Source organism: Aspergillus heteromorphus, assembly GCF_003184545.1.
Source record: "Aspergillus heteromorphus CBS 117.55 chromosome Unknown BO70scaffold_34, whole genome shotgun sequence".
NCBI lineage: Eukaryota > Fungi > Ascomycota > Eurotiomycetes > Eurotiales > Aspergillaceae > Aspergillus > Aspergillus heteromorphus.
In genome coordinates this window covers 14,189-37,497 of record NW_020290439.1, presented here as the reverse complement: position 1 = coordinate 37,497, position 23,309 = coordinate 14,189, and the positions used below count along the sequence as shown (strand labels likewise).

At 53.3% G+C, this 23,309-nt stretch overlaps 8 protein-coding genes across 8 annotated transcripts; 6 read left to right on the top strand and 2 right to left on the bottom strand.

Moving 5' to 3' along the window:
* The first annotated feature begins 1,159 nt into the window (after positions 1–1,159).
* Positions 1,160–3,098, top strand: BO70DRAFT_322797 (alpha/beta-hydrolase). The gene has a single exon (XM_025540563.1). It carries the CDS (start codon positions 1,396–1,398, stop codon positions 2,986–2,988), a length of 1,593 nt encoding a protein of 530 aa, XP_025395415.1. The 5' UTR covers positions 1,160–1,395; the 3' UTR covers positions 2,989–3,098.
* Positions 3,099–3,300: 202 nt separating this feature from the next.
* Positions 3,301–5,635, top strand: BO70DRAFT_390167 (uncharacterized protein; the record flags this gene model as incomplete). The annotated part of the gene is made up of 6 exons (XM_025546130.1): positions 3,301–3,524; positions 3,586–4,190; positions 4,279–4,591; positions 4,628–4,696; positions 4,759–5,047; positions 5,102–5,635. 6 exons carry the CDS (start codon positions 3,301–3,303, stop codon positions 5,444–5,446), a joined length of 1,845 nt encoding a protein of 614 aa, XP_025395414.1. The 3' UTR covers positions 5,447–5,635.
* On the top strand, positions 5,594–7,130 carry BO70DRAFT_432552 (uncharacterized protein; the record flags this gene model as incomplete). Its single annotated transcript, XM_025548329.1, has 2 exons — positions 5,594–5,930; positions 7,039–7,130. The coding sequence occupies 2 exons, from the start codon at positions 5,594–5,596 to the stop codon at positions 7,128–7,130; spliced, it is 429 nt and encodes a 142-aa protein (XP_025395413.1).
* A 518-nt stretch (positions 7,131–7,648) lies between these two features.
* On the top strand, positions 7,649–9,090 carry BO70DRAFT_365878 (uncharacterized protein). Its single transcript, XM_025544187.1, has one exon. The coding sequence runs from the start codon at positions 7,819–7,821 to the stop codon at positions 9,067–9,069; it is 1,251 nt and encodes a 416-aa protein (XP_025395412.1). The 5' UTR covers positions 7,649–7,818; the 3' UTR covers positions 9,070–9,090.
* A 680-nt stretch (positions 9,091–9,770) lies between these two features.
* Positions 9,771–10,347, top strand: BO70DRAFT_382602 (uncharacterized protein). Its single transcript, XM_025545543.1, has 2 exons — positions 9,771–9,946; positions 10,001–10,347. Exons 1-2 carry the CDS (start codon positions 9,829–9,831, stop codon positions 10,324–10,326), a joined length of 444 nt encoding a protein of 147 aa, XP_025395411.1. The 5' UTR covers positions 9,771–9,828; the 3' UTR covers positions 10,327–10,347.
* An 805-nt stretch (positions 10,348–11,152) lies between these two features.
* Positions 11,153–11,828, bottom strand: BO70DRAFT_382601 (uncharacterized protein; the record flags this gene model as incomplete). Its single annotated transcript, XM_025545542.1, has 1 exon — positions 11,153–11,828. The coding sequence occupies one exon, from the start codon at positions 11,826–11,828 to the stop codon at positions 11,244–11,246; it is 585 nt and encodes a 194-aa protein (XP_025395410.1). The 3' UTR covers positions 11,153–11,243.
* A 3,369-nt stretch (positions 11,829–15,197) lies between these two features.
* On the top strand, positions 15,198–15,911 carry BO70DRAFT_400113 (uncharacterized protein; the record flags this gene model as incomplete). The annotated part of the gene is made up of 2 exons (XM_025546897.1): positions 15,198–15,337; positions 15,395–15,911. The coding sequence occupies 2 exons, from the start codon at positions 15,198–15,200 to the stop codon at positions 15,909–15,911; spliced, it is 657 nt and encodes a 218-aa protein (XP_025395409.1).
* Positions 15,912–18,264: 2,353 nt separating this feature from the next.
* On the bottom strand, positions 18,265–22,770 carry BO70DRAFT_416840 (P-loop containing nucleoside triphosphate hydrolase protein; the record flags this gene model as incomplete). The annotated part of the gene is made up of 6 exons (XM_025547400.1): positions 18,265–20,046; positions 20,143–20,747; positions 20,799–21,077; positions 21,132–21,645; positions 21,716–21,945; positions 22,017–22,770. 6 exons carry the CDS (start codon positions 22,768–22,770, stop codon positions 18,265–18,267), a joined length of 4,164 nt encoding a protein of 1,387 aa, XP_025395408.1.
* Positions 22,771–23,309: the final 539 nt, after the last annotated feature.

Below are 23,309 nucleotides of genomic sequence, written 5' to 3'. Positions count from 1 at the left end.
GCATGGTGAATGATGGGATTCTCTTCTTCCTGGCTATCTCAACCTGGTTTGAACACCCGGTCTACCACAGGCTATATATATATTGCAGGTGCGTGGTGAACTGGGCCCAGATACGCCTGCGATCGTGCTTCCTGTAACCGTAGGACCAGTATTCTGTGTGTGTTTGTCCCTTGGTCATCTCATCACCATACCATCTTGTACCGGTCAGCCAGCTGGTCAGCCAGCCTTGAATACGCAATAATCCTGCAGGCCATGACGGCATCAAGGGTTCCCCTGCCTGACCGGGAAAGTTACCCGCGGGGTTTGCTCGGTTGGGCCTAGCGCGAGGGAAGGGTCCCGAACGGGACTAGCGGGAGGCTGCCACGGGACGCGATTGGTGCGGATGATGAATCAGCCCCCCGGATGCCGGGCAGCCCCGAACAGGGCCAGCCGGGCCAATGGCGGGCGCGGGCCAGGCCCCATTCTTCTTCCCCCGAATTTCGTTTCCCCCACGTTCCGTTCGGTTGTTTGTTTTCTGCATCAAAACGCATCTTTGCAGTTTCGACCCCACAAACCCAGTGGCGCACAATACCTACACACCAGCCCACCAGCCCACCACAGACTTTTTATCTGATGGACGGGAGGCTCTGTTGATCTTCATCCATCTCCGTCTGTTCTGCTCGGCTGAAAAGATCTCCCCCCCCGCGGTTTGTTTGACACCCATCTCCTGCATCCCCGACACCCAGTCAGCATGTGGACACTCCTGACGGGCTTACGGGATTGGCACGAAGCCGGCTATCCCGATGACGGAGAAATTTCGCTCGACTTGCAGCCCTCACTCCCCACAAACCTTACCGGCGCGTAAGGTATATTCCGTGGCCAATATCACCGGCTTGGGGCCGACTGAGCGATCCCGGGGATGCCCTCTCTGACAGGGCACACAACCACCCAAGACCCTCCCCATTCATGGGCCTCGGACGGCGGCGCCTGCTGGAACCTCTCCATCAGGTGACACGTCCCGAGCGTGTGTGCCCAATCCTCCATCGGTCCCGTGTCCCATCGCAGTCGATTGGCTCTGAACCGGTGCACCGGTCGAGTCTATTCCCCGCATGGACTGGACTATGGGGCCCCGCTGCTGGTTACTATCCCCAACGCGTATAAGCCCTGCGCGAGGAGACCCCATCGGATGACGACACCCTCGTCCGGTCGAGTGGGCTAGCTCCAGATCCTGCACGACTCCCTCAGGCAATGGCTACGTCAAGCCGCACTGGCGGTGTCGGGACCGGGAAAAAGAGAAAAGCTGGAGATGAAAACTCGAGAGCTTGATCGGAGACGAGCCACGCCGGAGGATCTATAAAAGGGCCATTGGCACCCGCGGGATCAAGGTGCTTTGCAGGACAATCAGACACAGACACCATGGGATTCACATCCAGGGCACTTGCCCTCGCTCTTCTCGTGCCGGGCCTCCTCGCCGCACAATGCTCGAATTCATCTCTCGCGGACGGTCTGACTGTCCAGACTCGCACCGGAGTCTACACGGGTGTGATCGAGGAGGAGAATCCGAACACACGCATCTTCAAGTCCATCGCCTTCGCCCAACCCCCCGTGGCCTCCCGGAGATGGCTGCCCCCTGCTAAGCTGGCCAACTCCACCACCCATCACACGACCTACCACTACCCCCCCTCCTGCCCGCAGTATGTGTCCTCGGCGACCTCCCTGTGGAACCAGTACCTGGGAGAGGGTGACATGATCTACAACGGAAACCAGGGCTACAGTTCCGGTCTCGTGGGCGAGGCCACGTCCGAAGACTGCCTGTACCTGGCCGTCTGGACGCCTGCCAATGCGACGGCGGCGTCCAAGCTCCCCGTCCTGTTCTTCATGACGGGCGGGGCCTTCACCACCGGCGGCATCGATATCAACTGGCAGAAGCCCACCAGCTGGGTGGAGCGGACCCAGGAGCACATCGTGGTGACCATCAACTACCGCGTGAACATCTTCGGGTGGCCCAACGCGCGGGGGCTCCAGGACCAGAACCTGGGCATCATGGACCAGCGCGCCGCCCTGGAATGGGTGTCCGAGAACATCGGCCAGTTCGGTGGGGATCCCGCGCGGATCGTGCAATGGGGCCAGTCGGCCGGCTCCCAGAGCGCCGACTTCCACTCGTACGCCTACCACGACAAGCCGCTGGTGAGCGGATACTTCATGCAGTCCGGCACGGCCCTCAAGTCGCTGGGCTTCTCCGACTACGACCAGACCAACTTCACCTTCGTGGCGCAGCAGTTCGGCTGCGACTTCCCGTGTGACGCCCAGGCGGAGCTGGAGTGCATGCGCCAGGTGCCGTTCGCGGAGATCTCCAACTTCGTCGGCCAGTACGCCGACAACGGCACCGAGCCCGCGCTGAGCTTCAGCGTCGTGCCCGACGAGCGGCTGATCTTCAGCGACTATCCCACGCGCGCGGCGGCGGGCCAGATCGCCCACCGACCGGTCATCATCTCCAACTGCGCCAATGAGTACGCGGCCCTGATCACGTACCCGGTCAACAACCTGACAGCCGGGCCGGACCCGGCTGCGGTGCTGGAGGGCGACATGACCGACTGGATGTGTCCCACGGCCAACACCACGATGCTGCGCCTCCACCAGAACATCCCGGTGTACCGCTACCAGAATGGCGGGCAGTACCCGAACCTGAACCCCTTCCGGTGGCTCGGGGCCTACCACGCCAGCGACCTGCCGATGAACTTTGGCACGTACCCGATCCAGGAGTACCTGGGCAACAGCACCGCGCTGGAGGCGCACGTGAGCCTGGCCATGCAGGACCACATCCTGGCCTTCCTGCAGGACCCCTGGACCGGACCGCAGTCGCTGGGCTGGGAGCCCGTCAACGGGTCGACCGGGTCGGGGGGGCAGGTGGTCCGGTTTGGGGCGGATGGCAAGGCGGTTCAGCAGGTGGATCGCATGGAGATCGATGGGCCCTGTTGGGGGATTGGGAAGTATGATCAGTTCCCGTAAGAAAGATGAAAGATGTGACCATGTAGCTACCTACCTACCTGTATACTAGAGATTAGAACTACGATAGCCGATGCTGACGGGGGATGACCAAAATTCCACGTGATGATGACTGAACCATATGTATACGAACGATTGATCCATGTCCAACGCATAGGGCCATTGCTCCCTCCCTCTGGGATATATGGTGTGTTCGGAGTTCCGCGATCCCGAACGCCGAAGTCTTGAAGAAAGAAAGAAAGTCTTCTGCCTGCTTCCTCTCTTCTCCTTCCTCTCTCTCCCAGCCACCTCAGCCTGCGGGCTGTCGACATCCACATGAATACCCGGCGTCGGAATGGCAAGCCGGCCTCCTGCGAGCCCTGCCGCAAGGACAAAGTGCGCTGCGACCATCGCCTGCCCGTGTGCACCCGCTGCCAGCGCCGCAGCATCCCCGCGCGCTGCTTCTACCACCCCGCCCCCTTGACCAGAACGAGCGATCGGTCGGCATCTCCACAATCTTCCCCCCTGCGCATGAAACCCCCGGGCACTGCTCACCTCCTGTCTGGATAGGCCATCCCGAATCGAACCGTCCGGCAGCGCCGTCTTATTAATATCTTGAAGTCGCAGTGCCACTCGCGAACTCTCGCCCCACGGCACATCCGTTCACTCCAAGGGGATCCAAGGAATCAAAGGAATCGACGAGTCTCTCCCATCCTACTGGGTCGGCAAAGCAGTCGAAGTGCTGGGCGCGCTTCGCGATCTTCTTATTATCTGGAAATTGGTTCGGGAATACTACAACCTTAGCCAGGCCGTCGCGATTCCCGCTCCGTTCATCCTCCAGGCCCTGGACCAGATGCCGGCCAACGGGCCCCAGCTGCGCGAGATCTCGGTCATGTCCGTGCTGCAGAACACATCCCGTCCGCTGAAAGTCGCCCCGGACTGGGAGGGGAAGACTTTTCACGAGCTATATACCGGACCTCACCTGCGTCTGGAGATCATCGGCATCCTCTGCGCGCTTGCGGGAAAGGCCAGTTGCTTTGCGCTGGCGCAGGACCAGTTCCCCAGGGACACCGAGGCCGTCCGTCGCGTGCCGTTTCCGAAGCGGATGATGATGATCAGTGAATCGGTGCTGCAGATCTGCAACCTACTGACCCCGACCAACGATCTAACGGTCTGGGCGTTGCATCAGAACCTGCTTCTTTCGACCATGGTGTACGGCGATTCCAGTATGTAGTAGATCCCCCCCTCAGTGCGAGTATCGGAACCCTTTCAAAAGGGCTCGGGCGAGGCATAGGTCTGCTGACGCATATGCAGGCTCCGAGGCATGGCACTGTCTGGGGGAGCTATCCACGAGTATCTTTGAGCTCGGGATCCACCGCGACTCGGGCAATCTTCCCCCCTTCCTACGGGAAAGCCGACGGAGGTCGTTTGCGTCGGTTTATCAACTGGACAAGGGCCTTGCCACATTTCTGGGACGGCCGCCACGGATCTGCCAGCGTCATTCGGACTGCAAGCCACCCCTTGACCTTGGTGAGGACTGTCTGGCGGCGGACAGCGCCCACCTGCAGCTCGCCGTGAACGCCCTCGACGAGGATGGATGGAACCCCCATCTGCATGGGACTTATCAGTGATCGTCGTGGATCCGACTCCGGTTCATGATCAGCCAATTTCGCGAGGAGATTCTGGAGTGGGCGCTCAAAGATCCAAGCCCTGAGACAGCTCGTCACTTGAGGTAGGGTCGGAGGGCCTAATCCTGTCATCCTAAATCCAGATGCACTAACACGACTGAATCAGGGATATCGCCATTAGATGTCGCCGGGTATGGGAATCACTGCCCACGCATTTGCACTTCCGCCCAAGCTGCTGGACAAAAGATTTACCCGTAAGCGTGTCTCTGATGCTGACCGTGTCCTACCTGGCATACCTCTACAACGACTTCCTGATCCAGAGGCTGCTTCTCAAGCAGGACCCAAGCGCGGAAGGATCACTGTTTAATGCCAGCGCGACAATCCTGTCGACCGTGCTGATCATGGGAAGACACCGGGAGCCTACGGTCGATATTCGACAGGACTTCCTGTTCTCGGTGCGACTGCCCTTGAAGCCATTCTAAACCGACTTACAGCTAATGGTATCGCAGATCCTCTTATACTGGTTTCCCAGCGCTAGTGTTCTTGTCAAAGCCCTCCAGGAACACACCCGGAACGGCCAGCCACTTCCCTTCACGGGGTCGCGGGCAGCGATCATCCGTGACTTAACCGTCTTCACTGCGCACCTGGACACCATCGCCGAGTCTGACTACGTCCATGCGGAACTGCTCACCCGCGCGAGTAAGGTCTTCTTGAGGATCATTGACGAGGTGATAGACCCCCGGGCTGCGATCGCTCCCCTCCCTCCTGGAATCGATGATCTGCCGGAAATTTCCATCGATGGCTTTGGGATTTCGGACGACATGGGAGTTGTCTTTGACCAGTGGATATTCTGATCACCAGGCAATATCCCCGGAACCCCCCCTGATTTCCAGCATTCGAGCGGCGAAGGCGCCTGGTAATTGGGCTAGGAAAACATGCTCAGGCTAAAGTAGGATATGTAGTGGCCCACTGTTTGGTGTAGCATGCCTGACATGACAGCAATGCACGTGGAAAACCTGCAGAATATGAGGCCCCAGAAAGACCCGTTGCAAAATGCAATTATCCATCGCAGCCTGAAGAGTCTTCCGCACGGGCCAGACTGGTACGTATTCCCAGCTACCGAGGCCCACGCCGCGGCCAGCCTGGTCTCCACCGGTGGTATCTCCACTCTGGGTTCCGCATCCGGGTGGCTTGCGTTGAAGCACGCCCCCCAATTATGTCGCTCGTCGTTGTCATATCGTGTGTTTACCCGTCGAAAACGGGCCGGTCAGCGGAAATGGTGTCACCGTTTCTTCATGTCAGACTTAAGTGCCATCATTTATGTGTCGTGGTGGCATGGTACGGAGTATACAGTCAATGGCTTATCGAGTCCGATCGAAGGGATGGGTTTCACAATTCCCAGCCCTGCCTCTGGCGGACACGGCAGGCCAATCTCGGTCTGGTTAGGGGTCCAGTGACCCAGTACGAGTGGGACTCGGATATGAGAGCTGGAGAAGGCGCTGGACGCTCGGTCTATCTAACCGTCCTAGGCAACACACCTGTCCTTCAACCGCGGGATTTAATCAATCATCTGGATGCGGTAAGAGTGGTGTGGCTCACCTAAACTCCGTCAAAGAAACATGGTGATCCGACCTATGAGCGACCAGACCCCCCCCGTGATGGTAGATGGAGAGCCTGGAGGTGGCCACCGACTCGGAGCAACTCAGGCGGGCTCGTGTTTCAAACCCCTTGATCGCCGGGATGAACGTGTTCGGAGCCTATCAACTCCGGAGGGGATCTTGCTGGGGGCGATAGATGCCAGGAACATGTTTGATGGCCCGTCGTGGGACATGATATTCCTAAGCGACCGGGAATTCCTGATCGGGGGATACACTAGCGGCGCCATCCATGGCCTTGACAGGCTGGCATTTGAGTCAGGAAACGATGGCTGAATCCCGGTGTGACAAAAGTCTCTTGGCAGGTCTCTCCGAGTGGCCAGAACCAGGCCGATCCCTTGTCCTTGGTGCGTTGAGGGGATAAAAATACCCCCGAAAAGGCCAGCTGAAAGCTGAAGAGATAGCCGGGTCGCTCCACCCGCAAGGGGGGGACGCCAGAGGTGACGGTGCACTGGCGGGGATTCTCGGCCAGGGGTTCACGTGGGATCTCATCACGAGGGAATTATGATGACGAACTATCTATGAAGCTGGTGAAGATGATGAAGGCTCTGCACGTTGTCCGACGCAGTAGCGTTGCATCGACTTTTGGCCCCCAAGGCTCATATATAAGGTGGGGGGACTGATTGGTGGAGTCGAGGGCTGCGAGGGAGAATCGTTGCCCTGAAGAGAATCGACTCCGCGAGACTGTTTAACTAGTCTTCTCCACCCACGCGGTCTTGGCCACATTCCCCCCCACTCCTGACTACAGTGTAGATATCCCATCTTTCCAGCCTATGCTGATTCCATCCTAGCCCTGTCAGGCGTCAGCACCGGCGCGCCCCACGGCGGTTCCGCTGAGCCTATCGCAGCGCCATATCCTGCCGCTAAAGCCCAAGTTAATTGATCCAGGGCCCCGAGGAGCCTATCGCTCCTCCATAGTCCATCAGGGTCGTCCATATTCGCTTATGCCTCTCTCCCTCCCACGCGTCGTCGTGCAGCGCATCCCTGTCGGGGCGTGCGCACTGCCTCCGTTGCAACCCCTTGCTCAGGGACCCTTCCTGCGGGATCATTACAGTACTACCTATCCTGTCCAGCGCTGCGCGAAAACGGTTGAGATGGTCGTTTGCTTTTGTGCCCCGTTGGCGACAGTGTGTTGCTGGTTGTCGTTAACATTGTCTTGTGTTTCAGCCTTTTTTTTACCTCGCGGGTCTACTCCACAGTTCCTCTGGATTAAGGTCCCTACCATCTGCTGCAGCATGCCAATCCTCATAATGATAAGCCCATACTTGGACTATTCTGGGCAGGGAAATACTCCGGCTGTATGCAGCTCGGCTGACCACCACCCCTCTAGCACCCCATCTGGACCGCCGAATCCACATACCTCATCCCCTACATCTGCACCAATGACTGACAGGCAAGCCATCAGAATCCTCTCCCGGCAGGGGTTCATTAACCACAACCCCCGCCCCCCGAATCCCGCGCAAGGGGGGATGGTTGTGATCTGACCCCTCCAGATATCTTCTGTTCATCTGCTACACTTGCCGTAGTGGCAAGACAGACCACCTACCTTCAGAGCGTCATACGTCTTTATCATGGCGCCGATTCCCGATACAGAAGTGACTGGCTGGGTGGACGGCCCCAACGACCGCGGCACGATCGATATCATCTGGGGCTGCTGTTTGGTTCTTTCCACCGCTCTATGGACGGTGCTACATCTGAACATTCCCGGGTCGGACGATACCACGATGACTGTCCTTTGGCGCAAGATCCGCTGGGGCACCTTTGCCATTCTGGCCCCCGACATGCTCGTCGGGTTCTCGGCCATGCAGTGGCAGTCGGCCCAGGAGTCTGTCACCCAGATGCATAGTCTTGGCTACAAGGAGTGGACCCTGAAGCACGCCTTCTATGCTAACAGCGGGGGTTTCCTCCTGCGCTCGACCGACTACCCCCCCTTTCCTGTCACCGCCACCTCCATCCATTATCTGCTCGAAACCGAGCATATCGACTGCCCCACCATAACTGCCGATGAGATCTGGGATAAGAGCAAGGCTGATACCTTTGCCAAGTGCGTGGCCTTGGTGCAGGGCGTCTGGCTGGTGGTTCAGTCCATCGCCAGGGCGGTGGAGGGCCTCGCCGTCAGTCCCCTGGAGCTGTTCACCATTGCATTCGTTCTCTCCACCATCACAACCTACTACTTCTGGATGAACAAGCCGCAGAACGTTGGCGTGCCCACCTTCATCGACCTCAAGACCGGGTCCGTCAACAACTTAGTCAACAGTGCCGGCCACTTCAACCTAGAGCCCTTCCGGGAAACCCCGCTAGATTTCGTGGAGAAGCCGATGCAACGGTGGCAACGTCGGCCCACACTCGAGCAGTTCCGTCCCCAGGACCAGCCTCTGCGGCGCATGCCGGACGACAAGATCGTGTTCAACGGGCTCTGCCAGAGTGCCTGGGCCCTGGTTTGCTTCCAAGCCATGGTGCATCCTGCGCTTCATCTCCTGTGCTGGAACCACGTGTTCCCGACCAAGACTGAACAGACACTGTGGCGAGTGATGAGTGTGTTTCTGGCTTCGGGTCTGCCCCTGTCGAGCGGCCTCCGGATTCTCCTCACGGCCTGCGGCTTCCACGGTCACCAGTCCCTCACCTGGATCTGGGTCCAGCCGGGATCCAAGGAGGAACGAGGGTGGCGTGAGTGGGTGTTGGACGTGATCATGTCGTTCATCAGTGCTTGCCTGGTACCTGCCCGGTTGTACATTATCATTGAAGCCTTTATTAGTCTACGACGACTCCCAGCCAGCTCGTACGTGACAGTCGAGTGGACCAATTTCATTCCGCATGTATGACAGAAGAGAAGACAAGAAAAGAGAGTAATTTATGGTTATCACCACATACCTTGACACTTCCTACTGGTACTTGATCTGTGTTTAAAGCAAGAAGTACGGACTTTCTGTGCAGGGCAACCAATGACTGCAAGATCACGTCGCCGTTTTGATCGCCTTGCCAACCAATGAAGTGTACAACACTTTCAAGATCGCTCATGCCTTTCCAGGCCTGAGGCATGAGTGCGACATGGTACGATTGGCTACTAGTTACTGCGTCCGATAGCTGGCTGCCCCGGGTACAATAGATGGAGCGAAAACTGGCCAATGTTTGCTCCAATTGCAGGACTCACCCTCGGACTTTCCAGCCATCGGAGAATGGAGTGACATCATCACCGACCCCAGAAATCGCCCTCTTGCTAAACTCGACCTCTCCCTGCCACCGACGATGCACGGACAAGCCTGGCCATGGCATGATCACCGGCTAGCCCCGGCATTCCCCCGCGCTCTTCCGCATGTCTATCGGGGGCACATGTCTGGGGGAGGGTGCCACGGTATGAAGCGAGCCAATGACACTCGGATCATCGCGACCGGCGTGCATGAGGACGTGGGGGCGGTCTTGATGCTATCCTGAGACCTGGGGACATGCCCATCATCACTACATCCTCGACCACGGCAGGAATTCGTTTAAATGCCTTTGTTGACCCCCCTTGCACTTGCGTCGAGTTCGTTATGCTCTTCTCACCAGGCAGGTAATGCCCTTTCTGCACACCCCTGGCCAAAATGCTTGGATTCGACCTGGAATTCGGCCGTCACCGATGGGCCCTCATGTATTGCTCCATCTCTGCCATCGGAGCCCTTGTATTCGCCTATGACAACACCTACTACAGCGGCATCTTGGGTATGCAGTAGTTCAAGAATGACTTCAACGACCACTACAGCGATGGGGAGAAAGCATTGGCCACCAGTTTCACCTCCTTAACTACATCCAACATCTACATCGGGGATATGGTTGGAGCGTTGATCTCTGGTCCCCTCAACGATCGCTTCGGTCGCAAGACCGTTCTCTGGATTGCGTCGCTCTTCGTGCTTGCGGGCGGAATTACGCAGGTGGCGGACACAGACATCGAGGGTATCATCGTCCTGGGTCAAGTGCTATATTCAGTTCTGAACCTGGCACTGCCTTCGTTGGATGGGGTGGTAGACTCGGGACCTGATATGTTCAACTACGGGGGAAGCTCGGTCACAGGGGCTACTGCTATCCAGGCTGCAAAATTGTAGGGTTGCATCCGATTACGAATGGGTTATGACGCTGACGAAGCCCGCTCAAGGTCCTGCTGCCGAGTGTTCACAGCCTGCTCCTCGAACAACTTTGCCCTCGTCCAATCCCGAGGCCCGGACCACTGGCTTGACTACAATGCATCTGACTGACAAGTTAAGTAGGTAACAAGAACCTCTATCAGGTACATTGTGGACTGTGTCGGGACTGAAGAGTCCAGTGCTTTTTGCAGTCAAGTACTCTCATTTTCTGGGGGTATTATCATTCCGTTAAAGCTCCGTTGCCATCTACGTTGAAGGAATTCAGACCCGAGGAAAATCTCACTGCGACTACGGCCCTGGCATACACCATTTTTGGCGAATCCTTCGAGTTGCGCGGGGGGGGGGGGGGGGGGGGGTAGGTATGTCCCGCTGACGGGGAGCAGGAATACCTCGCCAAGAAATGGGCAACTGTCGTCGACGTGTCAGTCTTGAGGAATCAGATCAAGTCACATCGGATAGATACTCGATCGGGGGGGGGGCCTGGGAGGGCATGATAACATTGCAGAACTGGAATGACCAAACCCCGAGGCGGAGGAAAATCGTGTATTCCATTTCGGGAGTAGAATGCTTCCTCCCACCATGGACACGAGTCGATTCATTGGAGATACCGTTTTGCCAGGACGGATAAATTAAATTAATGTTCAAAACTGACAATGTCACATTCTCGGAGCGATCTGTTAAGTATATCAATCTAGATGAACAGCCGGCTTCATGTTGAATCAAGCCAGCTCAAGGAGACATTCCATCCAACCCCCACAACAAAAGATCGTGTTTCCTATCTAGTCCCGAAAGCTGCCGATCCAACAACAAGCAGCCCATTATCCCCAACGAAACTTCCAACATCCACCCAAAATACTTGTCCCCGATCAGTGGCTACATCAGCAGTTGAAGACCAAACTCCAACCAATAGGCTGGCTCCCCCCGATGGAATTCTGGAAGTCGACGTGTCCCTCAGTGGTCTGCCATGTTGACAGCCGTGCCAGGAAGCTCATCGTGGACGAGCAAGAGTTAGACGCTAAGACCGTATGGAAGGGGCTCGAGGTTTGGCCTGTGGGGAAGATAAAGGTGCTGACCATGGCCTGGAGAGTCGGCTGGTTGTTCCAGGTGGGAAGGGAGCTGGAGTCCCAGGGACTGGTGGTCCAGATGTCGGCCTGGGAGCTTCCCTCGGCAATCTCGTTATTCTCCGTCAGGACTGGGATGTCGATCTCGAGCATGCAGCCCGTGGCACCCGCGGGGATGTTGTTGAAGGTGAATGCAGATACTCGAGTGTTGGCGCTCGCGCTGCGAGCCAGGGACAAGTCCTCTCCAGGCCTTGCTGTGTTTGGGGTCGAGCTATCCAGGACATCGATGATGGTGGGCGCAATGGTGGTGCAGGCCCGCGCAACCAGGGGGGCTGCTGGAGTGGGGGTGGCCACGACCAGCGATGCCAGAGCAGCGAATGCAGCGGGGATGGTGGTTTTCATCTTGGATGGGATGGGAAGAACAACGAATTTGAATGACTGGACTGGGTGAGCGTTATGAATGGAAAATATATCGAAGAGGAGGGAGATGATCTGCTGAAAGAGATGCTCTTATTTATATTTATCTCCCACCATGATGTCTCGGATAGCCAGAACGGAGGCCTTGACTGTTCCTCAGCGATGATTGCCGCGAGGTCCTATCACCATGCCCTTTTCATGAAGAGAGACGGCATGTGGCGCCAAGACAGCCACGCAATACGAAGGTCAAGAGGCTCTGCCTTACCCTACGCCATGGCAGGCCCGGAATCCGAGACCCTCGAGCTCTGAGTCAACACCCACCGAAACGTGACCGTCAGGAAAGACATTGGCTCGCCTTGGATGCCTAAGGTGACCACTTAGGTTCAGTGCCTCATACCGAAGTCCCGGATAACGTAGAAGACTAAGTGCTCGCAGGTTACACAACAGGGAACGAGGGGGGGGTGCTACACGAGAGCCTTGGGCGCATGGCATTGTGGGCTACACAAGGGGAAAGTGGTTCGAGAGCTATCGGCTACAAGCTGTGTCTTAAGTCGCTAGCATGCACATTCGTTCGGGAGGTTGCAGCCATGCTAGACGTTCGACCCATGATAACCAGTGTTGGGGGTTTGGCGCAGGAGCGCATAAGCCCACAAAAACGGGAGTAAGATCCGTGCTATACGAGGTTTGGTCCTGGTGATAGCGAGAAACCTTCTCACAGGGATGCCTAACCCATGGCGCCGGGCAGTCTGCAATCCAAATTTCGTCACGGATTCAATGCTGGGAGATTTAAAGTTTGCATTAGCGCTCGATCTGGCGGGAATTTGCACTGCTTGAAGTGTAAGTGCTCTCCCTGGGAATAAGCACGTAGTGCATCTTACCAGTAGCCTGTTTTCAAATATCCTAAGACGTTTTCTCTTGACCGTTGTCCAGTCAACCGCTGTTGCGAGTTGCTTCTCGTGATCATTTTACTCTGCACCATCCTTCGGTTGAATTTCTAGTCCATCCAGTCGCGAGGGATTGGGCTACAGAATCCTATGGGTGCCAGTCACGGGGCATCTCATTATTTTTCTCAAGGCCTTCGACGGTTTTTTCCCGAGGACAGATTAGGGAAAGTTTGAGCCATTACGAGAGAGAAATTCACCATCACAGGAATGGTCAACGTCGACGTGTGTTGGAAGAGCTCGTGTTTTGGGTCAGTGTGTTGGGCATTATCAGGTCCTGTTCAGGTGGTGAAAATGCCGCAACAGAGAAGCCTTTTGTGGTTTCTGGGTGATCAATGATTCGTGAACTGCCGTGGCTATTAGCGGGCAGCGAATGTTGCTCCTGACCCGGTATTGCTGTAGGCTATGTTTCTTACTGTAGGCATACATAGTTTCCATAGCGTACGTCAATTCCGGGAGAGAGGGATTGAACCTGGCACCGCATGCTACACCTCTGTAGCATGATGCTACCTGAGATGGGTGTAGACTAAGGCACTCAACAAGGGATTCCAGTATGGCACAGCCTGTCGGATGCAGAGAGACAGGGAAACGACTGTCCGCGGGGAAGTACTGCGTCATTGGTAGCTGGACCGAGTCGCCGAATAGCGGGTTTGGGTGAGCAGGCCAAGTTCAGAAGCGTTGAAACAAAAGAGAGGCTGTCGTTGGCCAGACTGGCGAGTGTCTCAGGCTAGGCAATGGTTCCCTGTATGTTGACCGCGACTGGGGAAAGTCAAATTGGCCTTTGTTGCTTGCCTGAAGGCCCCGAGAGAAAGTAAATTAAGCCCTCAGAGACCCCCGTTCCATGATGTTATCACGGTGCAGCGAATCGGATCCGAATACGGTGGCAGCGGAGGGAAGAGAAGAAAGAGTCGAAGAGGACCGGAGGGAAACCAGAGGCCCTCGAGGGGCGACGGAAGATGAATGATGGAAACCAAGTTAAGAGGGGCGGGGGCAGAAGGCATGTGACCGTCAACGTAGCCCTAGACTCCCCAACACCCCCACTGCACACACACCACGTGATATATAGGACAGGGAGACATTTTGAGTCAACTACTACGGATATACGATCACTTCGTATAAGCAGAGAGTTTAAATTACATATGCGGAGGAGGTTGGTTAGCCACGCGCAGGCAGTGTAAGACCCCAACCTAGGGGAGTTGTTGCCACTGAGCCAAAAGGCCAACATTACCCGCAGTTACTATACCTGCGGACCCCTAGAATCCTATATATCATGATATACTCAAGTACACCCGGGAGGAGGTGGGCTTCACCCTTGTAAGTATGAATATCCCGCGGATATCATCCCTTACAGGCAGGCAGGGAGCTAGAATAAATTAATAACATAATGTATGACTTAGTAGCCATAATTCTCAGGTGTCTGATTATCCTTTCCAAAAGGCGGTGGGCGAATACGATCAGTGTGACAGGAGCCTGGCCGGTGTGGCTGTCGGGGCCCCCGTATAATAACCAGGGTAGAATCATAATCCTACATGGGAAGGCGGAATGGTGGACTGAGTGTGCATGTTGCCAAAGCTAGACGTCTAGTACAGAAACCAACAGACTATTATTTCACTCGAGAAATATCACATCCTTAAAAGACAGACTGGCAGGGGTGTGAAGATAGCAGATATCGTCGGCGGAAGGGGCTTGCTTTAGTGTCAAAGTCACCTTCATGGCTGCATGATGCTCGAATATTGCCTTTTGATAATATTGATAGAAGTGAAGACTTGGCATATCGAGGAAGCGTTGTTAGGCATACGGGGGTATCGACCAGTTGCTCGGCATTTCTGCCCTATAATGAAGGGGGGGGGGGGAAGTGCTTGCCACAACCACGGGGGCTTATCAGACCACTTGCCGTCGGGGCTCCGTGTATGGTATGTATCCCAAGCGCTTATCTTGCTATATTCAAGAGCTATCACCAGCTTTGAAAACACTTTCCACTAACAACGCGACCATCCCTGTCTTCTCTATAAACACGGAGTACTAGGGAGTATAATAATGATAGACACTGGCAGCACTGGCAGCACTATAAGCACTATAAGCAATACATGGACAACACCGGGGGTAGCGACTCCACTGAAGCTGGGGATATCTCACGGTTGCCGATAGCTGGGTACCAGAGAGCGTTACTCTTTCGGGCATTTGATATCATGGCTTCAGCCATATGCACGTCGTGGAAGAATAGGGCGTCCACAGGGCTACATACAGCGCTTTCGGGTCCGCCTTCACTCTATGATAAAGACATATAAAGCTCAGTCAAGCCTCCCTATAGCGATCTTACGGACAGCCACCCACAGTGACTATAATCACATTCATACTCATCTCTCTATCCGAGCAATTTGATCAGGGAACTCTATTCTATCCACCATCAATAATGGCTGCCTCCGCTGTATTGCAACCTCACCATGCGATGCAGTATGATCATCGCGCGTTTGACGCCTTAATGGACGTTGACGAATCCGCTCAATATTTTGAGTCGCTTACCGGCTATGAGCATTTGCGCTCCGGGCTCAGGTATATGCCCCTGTGTATGAATGTTACATGGACCCGGCAATAGTAACCTAAAAGCAGAGATATCTTCATGCGCCATGGTGTGAATGACGAGCTCGCGGTCGCGCTGCTCCATCGGCACTTCGAGATGGCCGCGAACGAGAAACTCGTGGAACTCGGACCTGTGTCTTCACCATGGCCAATCGCTGCCCACGAGGATTCTGTAGTGGGCGGACATATCCTCCCGCACACCTGGCGCGTATTTGAGAATGAACTCCAAGATGCCCAGAAAGTTCAATTCTCGCTGGCTTTCTTCAAGGACTTTCACCAATACGTGAAAAAAAATGGTCTCGAAAATGTCATTGGCATAACCCACATTGATCATGGGAGAGACGCAAGCGAAAGTGATGTTCAGCTAATGGAAATCACCCATGGCCGAAATTCGATCATGGTTCCCACCATTCCAACAAGCGAGCTTCCCGGTCCCGTCTTTCAAACCATATGGTCATTTGTGGAGAAGCGAGAGTCGAGATCGGATGACAATGGCGTCCAGGTGCGGCATGGGGTCTGCTGGGGAGGCAAGTCCACGGATGCCTAAACTCGGTATCAGTGAGAGCTTGGGGCAGAAATCATCAGCATGTCTGCCACATAGCCCTTTTATGTGGTGGAGCAAGTGCCTCTGTTCACTTGATCTCTTCAGTTTTGTTTGTATGACGGGCAGAGATCTCGCTATATAGATGACATGGCACTGTGTATTGCATTTTCTCTTACCAAGCGTTCCACCACATTGTTTTGCAGAAGAATATTGCGGCTGTACCTGGTAAATAAATGAAGGGGCCAGCAAAGTTGAATTAGGCTTTTGATTATGGCCTACTTTCAAGACACCGACCCTTATGCACACTTAGAATAAATAACAGTTTGACAGACGTTTGCTGTTGTGTAACACACACAAATCTAGTGTTCAGTTTGTTTTTTTAAAACAATCTTCTCAACGGACAGTGGGTGTATCGCCTTTCCTTTAATTGACCCTGGGCATCAAAACAGGGGCAGTTCTAATGCGCGTGCTCTTGTTATTTCTGCAGTATTTATTATCATCGTCGAATTTGCTTCTTATTTCCGAATTATGCCCACCAATCATGTACTTGGACAGTCTGTGTGTCGGTCTTTTCATCAGTTTGTTGACCCTTCACGCATAGCCCCTAGTGGTAGTGTCTTGGAAAGGACCTGCAAGATACATGAGATTCAAAGAGAAGTTACTGTTCTGACAGATTATTTAGGGCTCGCACAGGCACTTCCGGGTATGCCAAACGCGGAAACTGCATTTTCTTCCCTTCTTTCTGTTCAAGAAGCTCAAAAATATAGGCAGGTGACTAGTATCAGGGTTACTGCTCGCCATAACCTACAAGATTCTAGCCCAACTATATAGGCGAAGACTTGTGGCAAGGGTGAGGCTCAGTGATGAGATTCTAACAGCTATCTAGCTTTGGTTTGCTTGTGAGATTTGCAACCTGACTAGCTGTTGCGATCATTATGTTTCTGACGACATAGGCCACTGTTGTCAACAGTTCTCTGGTTGGGCTATCACCGTTTTCGGTGGCATTCCGTTTATCGGAGGAGGATCCCCTGTGATTTTGACGATGATATTTGCATTAGTCTCATTGCTTGCAAGGCTGAAGCATGGCGGGTGTGGCTGTATCGCCTCTCAATTAAAATGGAGTTCACGAGTACTGGAGGAGCCGGAGAAGGCTCTCCGTTACGCGGTGTTGCTTCGACTCTCAACATATTGCATAGTGAAATGAGCGAGGAAAGACAATATACGGCAGCAAAGGGGGGGGGGCCATTAAAGCTAAGGATAGGCCGATTGAACATACTGAGTTCACATCCAGAGACGGAAGGCAACAAGCATTGCAGGGATAGTACGGACTCCGCCGGGCAATAGCTTGTCCATCCAATGGGATTATGCGCCCGCTTATCTCTCCATCCCTTGCTTACGGTGTGAAGCTATTGGTTTCTACTAAGTATTTGAGTACTAGTACTAACTAGTAGTCTCACATGCATGCAGCCACGCATGTTGGGGCTGTCAGTATGATATGTCAGGGTGCTGTGATAAGAGATAACAAGCCACCTGGCCAAAAGGATATGGCTTCAGCCAGACCCCCACGGACCGAAGTAGATAGTCAGACAATATGTGTAAGTAATAGAGATTGTAATATGCTGCCTCCGTTTATCTTTCTTTGGAGCCACGAAAGTGTATGTTTTGAATGTCTAGAAAGAAAGTAGTAAGTTGTAGCTTTGATCGGCTCACTAATATATTATAAGACTGGCTGACGTAGTATGACCCGCATCCAGTACATTTGCAATGTAAAAGAGAAGCAGCGAGTAGATGATCATGTGCTACTCGTCGCCTGCGGTTGGTTGCGGGTGCCGGTCGACCAAGGCACCGCAGGCGACGCGTGTGTAGTGAATTGAGAGAATGGGCAAGGCGATATTGTCTTCTTTTTTTCCCCGCACCCTTTTTGGGGGACGGGGAGTGCTGTACTTGTCAGGACCGCAGGTGTCCCTCTTGAGGAGCGTCATGCGCGGGGAGTACTCCTTTTGCCGCAGTGGCGCTCATCAGTACTTTGTCACACTGGGGAGAAGGTATGGAATCTATTACTGGCATTATTAACGAGGCCGGGGTTCTTTTGTCTACGCCTGCAATCTTGGTTATATGCATAGAGTCTTATATTAATGGAGGAGACTGCGAGAAAATCTCGCGGTAGTACACTTTATATATAGTAGTCCTCAATCATGGTCCTCTTAGAATGCTTCTCTCGAGGACATCAATAGATAGAAATTGAAATCGCACACCAAAATTCCGAATTAAATTGACAAGGCATGGGATGGTGTGGCTGCAGGGTCTCCCTTTTTCTCACTCTGCAAGAGCAGGAGTATGCCGATATGCGATCTGTTTACTGCTCGTCCCATAGCTGCTTGAACAGACTAGTCTTGCCGAGCAGATCTGATGGCCCCCCAGTTTCCACGATGCAGCCGTCCTGCATGATCAGGATCTTGTCAAACTCCCGAATACATCTCAATCGGTGGGTCACGGCGATGACGGTGGCATGCTTAAAATGGTCCCGGATGATTTGGAACATCAACTGCTCCGTGGCAATATCAACATTGCCGCTGATTTCGTCGAGAACAAGAATATTTGCTTTACTCTGGCGGAGAAGAGCTCTTGCTAAGCTTAAAAGTTGACGTTGCCCACGTGAAAACGTTGCATCACTCACTTGTAGGTCGAGAGAATAGGATTGGCGTGTACTAGGATCCCTCCCTAGGCCTACCGTATCCAGGGCGGAAAGCATCGCGTCGTCTGAGAACTCTCCGCTGGGATCAAGATTAAACCGTAGCGTTTCTGGCAGTATGAGAGGGTCTTGGGATATCACAATAAGACGGGCTCGTAGAATGCTGCAGGGGATGTCGCGCAGATTTGTCTCGTCAATAAGGACGGAGCCAGAAGTGGCATCAAGAAGCCGGAAAAGAAGGAGTATGAGGGAGCTTTTGCCACTTCCGCTCCTGCCGCAAACTGCCACTTTCTCTCCCGGGCGGACGGTCAAAGTAAGATCACGAAGTATGCATTGCTGGGGACTGGGTCTGTCCAGGTAACTTGCATAGACGTGTTCGAGCCGGATAGAGCCACAAGAGGGCCAGTCCTTGGCAGGCGGCCGAGGATTCGCCAGATTCAGGGCGTCCTCTCTGGGAAGAGTATCTTCATAGCTTTTAACACGAGCGATTGCACCAAGAGAAGTTTCCAGCTGTGTCCATGAGCTAATGAGATATGATAGACTGCTGCTGAATCCCAGAATGTTTAGCAGAGAAACGGCAATGGCACCAGTATCGACTGATGAGCCTAGCATAACCGCCACGGTAACCACAAGAATAGCCAATGCGGCTGCCACAAGGTCTAGTACAAGATTCAACCAACGTTGTATGCAGAAGAGTGTATAATATGGCCGGACTGCCTTGTCCACCAAAACACAACACTGGGTCGCCCATGTGGCTTGCCAGCCAAATGTTCGGATCGTGTCCGCACCCGAGGCGGTTTCAAGAAAGTGTGTATAGAGCGGACTCTGCGCTTCTAATTCCAAGAGGCGCAGCTGTCGGGAAGTTCGCAGATAGAAGTTCTGTAATGCGTAGAATATTATGATCACAAACGGCACGGTAATGGCGATATACTTGTTTCCCCCAGCAATAAACATGACCTCGGCGATCAATGTTCCAGCACCAAAAATGGTCATGAGAAGCGCTCCAGACAACTGGTTATCAATTTGAGAGAGATCTTGACTGAATCTGTTCAGGATGGTCCCACTGTCAGATGTGGTAAAAAACGAATATGGCGCATTCATCGTGGCGGTCAATAACTGCTCATGCAAACGGCGGGAGCTCCTTGCAACTAAGAAAAGGATGAGATATGTGATACTGAGTATAGTACCAACCAGCTGAATGGATGCACAAGCTCCATACACACCCAGATAAACACCTAGGGAATAGTTAAAGTCGTGGTCTGACCAGTACTGGAGCCACAGAGTGGGGAATTTCGACCCAAATATCTGCACAATTACAAGACTCAAGAACCCAGCCGAAGATTTCCAGCCCATAGATTTGAAGTAGTATTGATAGACCGAGAAATCACCAAGTCGACGTGGCAGGTCCTGACGTGACTCTATCAGTTTGTTTTTCGTTCTTGTGGTCTCGGCATGATGTTCATCGATAGGGCTGGCTTCGGTCTCACTCAGTATAGAGGCTATCTTCTCAGAGGAAATTCCAGGGGGGCTTCCAGATGTTACTGTACCGCCATCAAGGTGTAAAACAGCATCAGGTAAGTGAATGCGGTCAGGATCACTGCATGCGAGAATAACTGCGATGTTGTGGGATTTGCATAGACCTCGCGGACCCAAGGCGCGATCAAAGACTTTTCTGGCAGTGACAATGTCCAATGCACTGAGGACATCATCCAAAATGAGGAGGTTTCTCCGCGAGTACAGGGCTCGCGCCATTGCTAGTCGTTGCTTCTGGCCACCACTTAGGGCAGTCCCTCCAGAGCCAACACAGGTCCTGTCCCGTTCAGAAAAGGTAGAAATATCTTCATCTAGCGCACATGCATGAAGGACTGTGATATACCACTCTTCATCATATAAAGAAGGACCAATGACAAGCTCCCGAATAGGGATGTTTGGTAACCAGGGATCTTGTGCACAGTAAGCCATCGCCATGGATTCTAAGTACGAACCAGCAATGCAGGGTACTGCTCCTATGAGTCCCTTCAATAGAGAAGATTTCCCGGATCCCGTAGGCCCGGTGACGATTGTCAACGTAGAAGGGTGTATCTTGATGCTTACATTCGTCAAAATTGGTGCTGGAGCGTCTGTATATTTAAAGCTGGCATTGTGTACTGACAGACACCTGCCTTTCATGGGAAGGGCTTCAAGCTCGAACACACTACCAGAAACAACTTTTCCCATTGTATGATGCTCTCCAGCGTTGTAAGAGATCTGATTGATCTCTACCTCGGGTAATAAAAGATAGTCCTGGATTCGCTTGAAACAGCCTAGAGCAGCCCCTAGTTGAGTAATTGCGTGAACAAAGACCTGGATAGGCTGAGTGACCAAAGCAATTAGGGCAAGAATAGTAAAGGAGTTTGTTGATGTAACCACATCACTTCCCAGGACCATTGTGAAAATGGTGAAAGTAAGGATTGGTCCGGCAATTTGCGGTATGTTGGCTGCAGACACAAGATAAGTAATGGATTACAAGAGGTCTGGATATGGAGACATACCAACAACGTTTCTCCACATAAGAAGCATCCGAGCCCCCCGAGCACGTTCAAGTTCTGCGTTGCGAAGGTCACATATACGTCGCTCAACGAAAGAGGATATACCAAGCAGCTTGATGCTTCTAATTGAGCCAAGGACTGATGCAGTAGTAGCAATGCGCTCCTGGACAGCCTGGTTCCATTTCCTCTGGTATGGGGGTGACTGGGCGGCCACAATATAGCTCAGGGAGACGGCTGCTAGGGTACACCCAACAGATGCCAAGCATGCCCATTTTACCTGCCTCTCAAGGAAGAATATGGCAAGACCGACCTCAATTGGTGAGGCAAATGGAGCGTCCAGACGCATCAAGTTGTTACAAATACTTTCTGTGTCGGTGCTCATTAGAGTTAGTGCAGCTGAGTCTTTCACCGTAGCTGTATCTAGACGCTGCATCTTTTCATAGAGGGCAGTGACCAGCATGCTTCGTATCATCGTAATGACGCGGTTTATTCCATGCATATAGAGCGATGTCGTAACCTGAACATAATTCTCATCAGCTCGCTTTATACCATTGACGGGTCCATGAATATCGGGTATTGGAGCATACCGCCGTTCCCGCATAGATAAGGACTGTGGCCCCAACAAGCGCCCCTCCAACAGCATTGTCTTTGGAGGAGGCAGAGAGGTATTGAATCACACAATTCAACAGTAACGGCTGGGCAATTTTGAAGCCAATCAAAGCTATGCGGGGGATTGCTGTCCATATCAGCGTTTGTTGGACACAAGATAACATCGCCAGCACTAGGTTATGTTGACCTCTGGGGTGGTCCTTTACTCCTACATAGAATCACGATCAGCTCAAAAACGTTGGATTGATTTCTGGTAGCTTCTCAGGGAATTTAACATACTAGAGGACCACCTCGCTTGAAATTTAGTCTGCACAGTCTCCGCCGAGAGGTTGGAATCAATGGGAAAGAGATGGCTGGGACTTAGCAAACCGCGTGCCCCGCGAGCTAACAGGGGGTTCAGCCACCAGAAGACAACTCGATTCACCATCCCCCCCACCATCTCCGGAGGATAAGCAACAAATGGAGGTTTCAGATATTTCTGCTTCTCTTGTAACTCCGCTATAAGCATCAAGAAACGGATGCTCAGCCCTGCAGTATAGGTTGCTGCGATAGTAGAAGGACCCCGTAGCCATAATGTCCGGGCTTGTACTCCATCAACCAACGTGCTGGACAGAAGATAGAAGCATAGGAGAATGGAGGGAGAGACTGATCGTACATGCTCATTCCAGGACAGAACAGGAATACTAAGGGAGCATGTCAATGACAGGCAAACGGATGCAATGGTGGCTTTGTTGCGATATTGCGGGGCCATTCCCCAAAGGATCACTAAAGTGAGTTGGCTGCAGATCAAGGCAAGGCTCAGAGTTATTTTCGCCAAGATGGAGACCTTGGCCTGTTGGTTTGTTGTTAATTTGATCTTTCCAGGCTGCCCGATGAGCTGTAGCAACCTCCAAACCATAGCTGGAAGAAAACATGCCGAGGGAATAATACCAAACACCACCTGCTCAAAGAGGAGCGTAAAGTCCAAGTAGTCGCAACCATGGATTGGAGGCCCAAATGTTCGATCAGCTGCTAAGCTGCAAGAGCTTGCCATGCTGGTGGAGGAAGGATAACAAAGATATATTAATGTCTAGGTGTTTGCTTGATGGTGAGCCGCTAGATGCAGGTGAAGTACGATGACCAGTCATTTAACTGTGTGAATATGAAAGCGATCACGGCAGGCTTTCAGGTCAGCTGGGCAGAGGGGATTTTACCTAGGCAGCAAGAGAGGGGGGTTCGCCTTATTCTGTAAGTAGGGTGTATGCTGCATTAGCTGTATGCGGAGCTCCTATCTGTCCTTATCAGGCCTCGGCTGCGCCAGTAATATAAGTAATATAGGTCTCCCAATAGTCCGTACCCGATCATGGCCCCTGATTGGTCTTGCCGCGTAAAGTCCTATCCCCATTACTTGCCTATTTAGAGATCCTTGGTATGTGAATCCGCAGCGCGTATATCAGCCCCGATTGCTACAATCTCACCTCATGCTTGGCCCCAAGTCTGCCCTAAAAATAACTCTTCTTTGTGCCAGTGTGGGCAGACAGGCCTCTATATACATTTTGGCTGTAGCTAAAATCAGGTCTGTACTTGCCTCAA

Bases quoted from the DNA above. Each gene is read 5' to 3' on its own strand.
- BO70DRAFT_365878 (XM_025544187.1), top strand. From the start codon at position 7,819: ATGGCGCCGATTCCCGATACAGAAGTGACTGGCTGGGTGGACGGCCCC.
- BO70DRAFT_322797 (XM_025540563.1), top strand. From the start codon at position 1,396: ATGGGATTCACATCCAGGGCACTTGCCCTCGCTCTTCTCGTGCCGGGC.
- BO70DRAFT_382602 (XM_025545543.1), top strand. From the start codon at position 9,829: ATGCTTGGATTCGACCTGGAATTCGGCCGTCACCGATGGGCCCTCATG. The intron at 9,947-10,000 runs GTATGCAGTAGT...ATGGGGAGAAAG, and splicing joins CTACTACAGCGGCATCTTGG to CATTGGCCACCAGTTTCACC.